General features: G+C 38.9%; 1 protein-coding gene across 2 annotated transcripts; it reads right to left on the bottom strand.

Moving 5' to 3' along the window:
- Nucleotides 1–395: 395 nt before the first annotated feature.
- On the bottom strand, nucleotides 396–4,217 carry LOC120155079 (uncharacterized protein At5g41620-like). 2 transcript variants are annotated; one of them, XM_039166661.1, is made up of 4 exons: nucleotides 4,115–4,217; nucleotides 3,160–3,718; nucleotides 1,993–2,115; nucleotides 396–1,899 (listed from the first exon to the last, which is right to left on the bottom strand). In XM_039166661.1, the coding sequence occupies exons 2-4, from the start codon at nucleotides 3,640–3,642 to the stop codon at nucleotides 505–507; spliced, it is 2,001 nt and encodes a 666-aa protein (XP_039022592.1). In that variant the 5' UTR covers nucleotides 3,643–3,718; nucleotides 4,115–4,217; the 3' UTR covers nucleotides 396–504. The 2 variants fall into 2 exon arrangements, with proteins under 2 accessions (XP_039022592.1, XP_039022583.1); XM_039166652.1 differs by lacking the exon at nucleotides 4,115–4,217 and having other exon boundaries at nucleotides 3,160–3,831.
- Nucleotides 4,218–8,247: the final 4,030 nt, after the last annotated feature.

The raw sequence follows: 8,247 nt of genomic DNA, 5'->3' as shown, positions 1-8,247 counted from the left end.
CTAATTTATACCTTTGGGTGTGTGTCACCAAAAACAAATTTATACAGCAGAAGCCCTTGATGGTCGATAGTGTTTGAAGTTTGCGCTAGACCTTGGCTTCAAAGGATGTGGTGTTGGAGGGTGATTCCAATACGCTTCTCAAAAGGTTATGAAGGGCTTTCAAACCTGTTCAATTCACCTTACGGGCAGAGATTCAAAGCACATGGATTAGCAAATAAATTTTGCACTCTTCCATCATATTTTACATTTCAGTTACAGTGCAAGAAAAAACTCGTTCAATTTCAACAGTTTCCCTGAAGGAAAGAAAAATAAATTGCTCTACAAAAGACAATCAAGCAGCGATCATTGCAATTTGAGCACCTCTAGAGGGCATCACACAAAGCACTAACCAACAAAAAGAAAAAGTGAAACTTGTTTCCATCCAAATCCTGTTACAGTAGGGCATCACACAAGCTTGAATTTAAACCAACAGTTAGAAGAGCATACTCAACAAAATTGTGTTTCTCAACATCTTGATTTTCTACCATTAGAGGCTTCACCTCTGAATTCAGCTACCCTCGACTGCAAACCTCTACCAGGCACCAATGGTGGCCTCTCTTGAGCTACATTCCCACGATCTCTTGAAGTGCGCGTTGAACTTGCGTAAGCTTTACTTGCTCTAGAACCAGATAAAAGGTGTTCCCTAAGACCTTTTACAGCTTTATATCCATGCATTTCATCTCCGTAACCTTTTGCTTCAGCTTGCTTTTCCAGTTCAGCAAATCTACGCCACTCTGAATCATTATCGAAATTTCGAACCATTTCATTTTGCATGCCCCATTCCACTCCATCTGATATGCTCCTTTGTAGTGAAGTACTTCTCCTTGGTAATCTTCTGGAGGTAGATTTTCTACTGGTGATGTTTGCTTCGTTTATTAGAGGATCTCTTGACTCGTGAACAGTAGCAAGAGCATATGGCCACTTGTAATTCTTGCTATTGTTTTCCGTATTTATTTCTATGGAGTGAAGATCACTTTCGGCTGAGTCTTCTTCGCATTCTACACCATCTTCAACTTCTACATCATCATTTTTTTCACTTGGATGGGAACCAAAATGGGCTCTGTTTAAATAGGCAGCAATATCCTCACTTTTCGGTTCACTTAGAGAATGACGCCCTGTTTCTTTTACTCTTTTTGTACCTAGAAAAGCTTCAAGTTGGTTCCTCAGTTTATCAACAGCTGCATTTTTCTCCTCGAGATGATATTTGCCACCTGACAGATTTGTTCGAACTCTCTGATCATGCAACACGTCAGCTAACTGTGTCATCTCCCTTTCCTTTTCCACCTCTTCATGAACTTTCACAGACTCTCTCTTCAGCTCTTCCATTTCAGCTTTATCTTCATTGATATCCCTCGCTAATTCATCACATACTTGCTCCAGTACATCCCTCATCCTTTTCTCATTCTCGAGTTCTTTCACTGATTTCAGAAGAGAAGTCTTTGTCTCAGTTAGTTCTTTCCCGTGCTTCTTGTTTAAGCTTTCAAAACGTCTCCTAAGCTTTCTCTCCACCTCAAGTTCACCTGCAATTGACTCAATAGCAGCCTCGACAACTTTTTGCTCTTTGTTTTTCCATGCTGCCTTTTCTTGAGCAAAGCACTTCATCAAATAATTAATGTCCTGCTGGTCCGAACGCTGTTCCTGTATGAGTTGATTGACTTGCAGACGAGCCCTCTCTAACTCAGCATGTAAGGCAGATATAAGGGGCATACTTGATGAAGGGCGATCTTCATGAGCCCACATGCGGTTGATAATTTTCAGTAGTTCTTTGGATGTCATCAAGGCATTACTAATATCCTTCAAACGAGTCTTAACGCCAACAGTTGATCCCTTTGGAGTTTGGGGATGAGATCTAGATTCAATCTGCATTACACATCAATATTGTCAAATTCCTTTTCACTGACCCAATATCCTTCAAAAATGTTTTTCATTTTTTCCAACAACCAAAACAAATACCTCCATCAAACTGGCATTGCTAGTAGAATCCAACGCCCCAACATTATGGTCTATAAGGCTGGGCTTCTGAGAAACAGATGATGCTCTTCTCCGATGACTAGCAGTTCCAGTTCGATCCATTCTCTGAGGGGAAAGAACATGGTAATCATTCATACAAGCAAATATATTAGGTATAAAATCAAGAGTTTTGGTTCTCAATAACAAAGCAACAATGGAATAATGGTAAATTTTGACAACAAATATTTGAGGCTTAGCTACTGGAAGCCTAAAACATCTATTGTATTCATTGATCAGTTTATAATCAATTTATTAGCTAGTAAAAATCATGATCTCCAAGCTTTGTTTCATAATAAAACCAACATTTCCAAGTTACAAAAACATTGCGACTAACAAACAAAATAAGGTGATTGTTAGTTTCTAACACAATTTTTTACATGAACAACCACTTACACCTAATACAACATCGGTTATCAACTGAGTAAACCTCAGTGTTAACCATAACAGTACCCATTAAAGTAATTCAACCTGACCCATTACTCATTTTCGGAAACTCCAACCCTAAATACAAAAGTTTGAAATATAATAACGCACAACCTATTTAGTGATGTGAAAAGTCTGACCAAAATCAAATCCTAAAATCATAAACCAGTGATTCTAAACAACAGTAGCTCATTGAGAAAGCATCATCTAGAAATAGCACTTAAAGCTAGTTTAATGCAGCATTGCCATTAAACTTAAAAGCTTACAACTTCTCTATTCTAGACGTTCCTGAGTTATATCCGGACAAAGATATGGGTATGATCCACCAAAGATCTTCCAAATACATGGAAATCTTGAAGAAAAAATGAACATACTGTGCAGGACATAAGATGGTGTCCAGCATGCATAGCCGAGTCTGAGAAGCATAGATCGAAAATCATAGAGCTTTGATGAATATCTAGTTATATCCTACATCACTGTTACTAGTACATGTTTCTGATCTAAAAGCATTCACCAAAAGCACATAAAAACAGCAATTTGAGTCCTGATCTCAAGAGAGCTTCAATCAAAAGTGACCAAATGCTACACTATATCTACCAATACCAAACTATATACTCAATATAAAAAATGTTAATAAAATTCTCAAAAAAATATATATACACTATTAAAAGAAAAGAAGAAACCCACCTCAGAAACAGGGCTATGAGAAGGATCGGACAAGTGAGGCGGCAAAGAACCCGAGTGAACCAATCTAGCAGTGCCCCTTTCTCTCCCTTCCTTCCTCTTTCTTTCGTCGTTCTTTCCCGTTCTTATAGGTGACGGAATCTCATTCATTTCCCACAGCGTCGCCGCCAGCTTCCTCGCCGAAACCGGCTGCTGCTGCTGACCTTGCCCTTTCACTTTATTCCCACTTTGTGATCCGGCATATTTAGGAGACTCAGCAGCTCTCAACTTTGAAACTGATAATGGGGATCTCATTATCAGCTTCCACGTAGGCACGGGCGTACTGGATCCACCCCTTTTGCTACCTACTGTAATCGCTCTCTTGAATCTGTAGTTTTGGATAACGGATGATGAAGACGATGCCGATGGAGAACACCCTCGTTTCCTGATTTTGCCTGGAAGTAAATTTTCCATGTCGATGTTGCCAAGTTTTTGCCTTGACATCATCACTTTACCTTTGATTCACTGAGTTAACTCGGCCCTCCTTTCTTTACTGCCTAATTTTTGCTTGTTAGATCAAAATCTGTCAACGTAACAGTGGGATTAAAACCATTAATTGTAGAAAAAGAAGAAGAAAAACCCCATTTTTTATATTTCCAAATTTGGGCTCTTTCTATTATTTTCTATTACTTTGAATTGTAATTGTGTTCGTGTTAGGCTTATAGATCTCATAAGTTTGTGTTTGGCGGCTCGTAAATTTGAGGAAAAAGAAAGCAAATAAAAATGACAGGATAAACTAAACATATGAAAAAGACAGTTGAGTTTGACGTTGTCTGTTTGTTTCTTCAGACAACGAATAATAAAATTCAAAATATAGAAAATTGAGAGACAAAAAAGGAAGTTAATTTTCGTTGTCCTGCATTGAAAACGAAGGATAACTAATCCGATGGAAGAAGTTTTCTTCTTTCCTGAAACTTACCTCTAAACTTTGACTCGATTTAAAGCTGCACCACCACAGACCGTTTGGAAGCTGAGAAAACGAAAGAAAATTTTTTAAAAGAAAAGGATGAGTCCGAGATTTCGGAGCTTCTTTTTAATGGCCTTTGAGGAAAGAAGCATTACACACAGCATAATGAAAATATTTCGGGACGATTTACAGACAGTTGAGAGGGCAAAAGCGGAAGAATATATCTTGTACGATCAATTTAATTCTGTGCACTTACTCGTCGAATTTTCATTGGAACTTACTATTATAGTTTTTGACTTCTGGTCAACCGTGTTGTGACGTGGCTTGCATTAAGTGAACGGTTAGAGTAGCCGCAATTTGAAATACAGCACAAAAGTCCAATATTTATTATTTTCCAAAATCAAATGTGTATTGTATATTACAAGTTACACAAATTTTACTTTATAAAGTAAAACAAAAATAAAAATAATAAATGCATCAACTTAATGTTTTTTATATTAAAATTTTAAGACCAAAATGTATCAGCATATATTTTCTTGTATTTACCTTAAATTTAATCAAAAAATTAAGACCAAAATAATTAGAATAAATTTAGGGTAAATAACTTTGTTGCCCTCTTATATTTTAGTATGATGGTTTCGGATAATTGGAATTGCACTTCGACAGCGGATAATTGAAACAAAACCGTCTTTGGTTTCATTGGAGTAAAAAACCATATCCTCATGGCTCGTATTCGCGGGGAATTCAAAAGGCTACTCAAGCTCGTTCTTCGGCTTATCTTTCCAAGTTGGGATCTGATCTTATAGAGCTTGAAAATTTACTTGACCAAGAGGAACTTATTTGGAGGCAGAAGTCCCGTTCGGATTGGATCTTGCTTGGTGACCGTAACACCAATTATTTTCATCGTCGAGCTATTGGCAGGAAATAAAGAGAGAAAATTTTGTCCCTGAAAATCAACGATGGTGATTGGTGAAGTGATGATACGACCCTCCAAGAGGCTATAGTTAATTTCTTCATTGGTCTGTTCTCTAGTGATTCTATCAACTCTAGACCGTTGTCGATCTCTGGCGTTTTTCCCTCTCTTGATCCTGCCCTTCTTATGTCCCTTGACTCGATCCCATCTCCTCAAGAGATTCACGATGCTCTCTGTTGGTAATGCTCAATCTCACATAGTATTGGAAACACTATTGGGAATAGTATTTAAGGTTTGGCTTTTCCACTTCCTTGTTGAGTGATAGAGAATAAGGGGGACTCTCGCGCACCGTCGCCGTCCCTCCGTCTCGGCTCGGCTCGGCTCGGCTCGGCTCGTGGTCGTGGTCGTGGTAATACGTGACTTGGAGAAGGTGTTCGACAGACTTGATTGGAACTTCATCGTCGACACCCTTCTGGACGCTGGCCTTCCTTCGGGTATTCGTCGCATTATCATGGATAGTATAACTTCCACAAGTTTTCAGGTTCAATGGAATGGTTCTCTGTCTCAGACTTTCCAGCCTCAAGGAGGCATTAGACAGGGTGATCATTTATCACTTATCTTTTTGTCCTTGCTATGGAAGATTAGGACATTTGATCAATAATTTTGTATCCAATACTACTGGGGGCCCTTTTCGTTTTGTGAAGAATGGTAGCCCACTATCTCACATGTTTTTTGTCGATGACCTTATTCTTTATGGTCGAGCAGACATGGCCCAGGAAAAAATTATTAAGGACACTCTCACGATTTTTGGAAAGTCCTCTGGGCATCGCGTTAATGTAAGGAAAACTAATATATTCTTCTCCCCAACACAGATCCTTCGATTCGGTCTAACATTAGTAATTTCCCTGGTTTTCGGGCAGTAGATTGTCTTGGCAAGTACTTGGGGATTCCAGTATTGCACATGAGAGCTAGATGCTCTAATTATGATTTTATCCTTGATAAAATGCGTAACCGTCTTTCGCGATGGGTTGCTCGCTCTTTGTTTATGGCGGGTCGTATTGTTCTTGCCAATTCGACCCTTTTGGCAATTATGATTTATTTCATGCAATCCACAATGCTTCCCAAAATAGTTTGTCTTGATATTGAAAAACTTATCCGTAAATTCATTTGGGGCTCTTCTGCTACAGTGTCTAAGATTTTGTTGGTTAATTGGGAAGTCCTTTGTCAGCCTCGAGATCACGGTGGCCTCGATTTAAGAAGGGTCCATGATTTCAATGCGGCATTTATTCTTCAAGTTGGCTTTGCTTTGATTACTAATGCTTTTTCTCTTTGGACTCGTCTCTTGCGTGAAAATACAGGATGGTTGACCAGTGTCCGAATTCAATTTCTAGAACCAATCGTACCCCTCTCTGGCGGACACTTGCTAAGGAATGGAAGGATCTCCAGTCGGGTCCTGCTTGGTTCGTAGGTAATAGTATTTCTATCCGACCCTTCAAAGATATTTGGGTGCCTTCGCTTGGCTTGTTAAGTGAGCATGTGGTAAATGCTAACTTTCTCTTCCCGGATTGCTCTATTACAGATTTCACAAACAATCGTAGGGAATGAGATTATGATAAATTTTCTCGGACTTTTACTCATGAAGCGGTAATGCACATTCTCAGTATCCATTGTCCTAACAGCTCTGCAGGTGAAGATCGAATTATTTAGCGTTGGAATCCTAAGCATACCGCTTACACTCGTCTTAGTAATGTTGCTTGGGATCCGAAAGATACCTTCTGGAATTATCTTTGGGAAATTCAAGTTCCCCAACGGTTGAAGTTGTTATTATGGATTGCTTATCGAAATCGCCTAATGACCAATTCGGAGAGATACCGTCGCTCCATCATATCTTCTCCCTTTTGTTGTTTCTGTTCATCAGTTGAGGAATCTTCAATCCATGTTCTGCGCGACTGCAAGGAGGCTCGGGCTATCTGGCACCTATTGCTTCCGCATACTCTCTTTCATTCTTTCTTTAACATGTCTTTGCAAGAATGGTTTCGGGATTATCTCCTATCCACCGCTACTGTTACAAGTTGGAAGCTTCCTTAGTCAAACCTTTTCTTGTCCATAATCTAGCAGCTTTGGAAGGGGAGGAATGACTACAGATCTCCACTGCTGGCATCTTGAGCAAAGGAATTACATGGGCTATGTATTATTATGGCAGTTCCATGCCTCCGACATCTCCTATTTTCCTCCATCAAAACGCCAAATGGAAGCGACCAAACCTAGGATGGCTCTACTTGAATGTCGATGCTGCCATCTCTTCGACATCAGTTCTTGGTTCAATTTGTGGCCTTTGTTGGGATCATACTGGGGCTTTGCTTTTTGGTTTCCATAAATTTGTTGGGATAGTTTATGTTCTTCAAGTCGAGCTTTGGGTGATCCTCATTGATCTTCAGAGTGCCTAGAAGGAAGGCTTTGAATTGGTATTGATACAATCTGATTGTGCTGAAGCTGTAGACATGGTGACTGACCCGAATGCGAGTCGCAATCCCATCTTTCTCGTTAGACTCATTGGTGCTCTTAGATACAACGCCTGGGCTACAGATGTTGTATGGGTTCCTCGAGACTGTAATAAACCTGCAGACTACTTTGCCAGAATTGTTCAGCCAAACTCTCTGGAGCTGATTCTTCTATCTCTCCCTCTAGCCAAAGAGACTACCCTACCGGAACAAGATTCCCTGTCTCATCTCCTGCTGTAATAGTTTAATAATTTCCACTTTTCAATTAAAAAAAATCGAATAAATTTAGGGTAAACAACTTTGTTATTCTTTTATATTTTCACATGTTAGTTTTTTTTTTACCTCCAATTTCAAGGCTTCGTCTTGATTAAATTGGACTTATCCAGGTCGCATACCTGACACTGGTGGATGAGTCTTCCAGCTGAGATTTTCAACATACACAAGGACTAAAACCTAAGACACTTCTTAAGCGATAGCAAGTTGCTTACCACTTGAATCAACTCATGTTGGCTCGTATGTTGGATTTTGATCATCAATTTTAATTTTTTTTACTTTGGCCACTTTTATTTCCAGTCCGTCTTATTTTGATTATTAATCGTTAACTCTCGTTAGTTTACTAACTTGATATATTAGTAAAAATAGATAAATTTTAACTTAACTCCTGAATTTTACACATAATATTAATTTAACCTTAAATTTTATATAAAATACTAATTTAACCCCTAAACTTT

The sequence above is a fragment of the Hibiscus syriacus genome, unplaced genomic scaffold (assembly GCF_006381635.1).
Source record: "Hibiscus syriacus cultivar Baekdansim isolate YM2019G1 unplaced genomic scaffold, ASM638163v2 tig00002840_pilon, whole genome shotgun sequence".
Lineage (NCBI taxonomy): Eukaryota > Viridiplantae > Streptophyta > Magnoliopsida > Malvales > Malvaceae > Hibiscus > Hibiscus syriacus.
This window is presented reverse-complemented; position numbering and strand designations above follow the sequence as displayed.

Excerpts from the sequence above, each read along its gene's own strand:
- LOC120155079 (XM_039166661.1), bottom strand. The coding sequence starts at position 3,642 with ATGATGTCAAGGCAAAAACTTGGCAACATCGACATGGAAAATTTACTT. Across the intron at positions 2,116-3,159 it reads CTCATAGCCCTGTTTCTGAG|AGAATGGATCGAACTGGAAC; the intron begins GTGGGTTTCTTC and ends CTTTCCCCTCAG. Across the intron at positions 1,900-1,992 it reads GCAATGCCAGTTTGATGGAG|ATTGAATCTAGATCTCATCC; the intron begins GTATTTGTTTTG and ends TGTGTAATGCAG.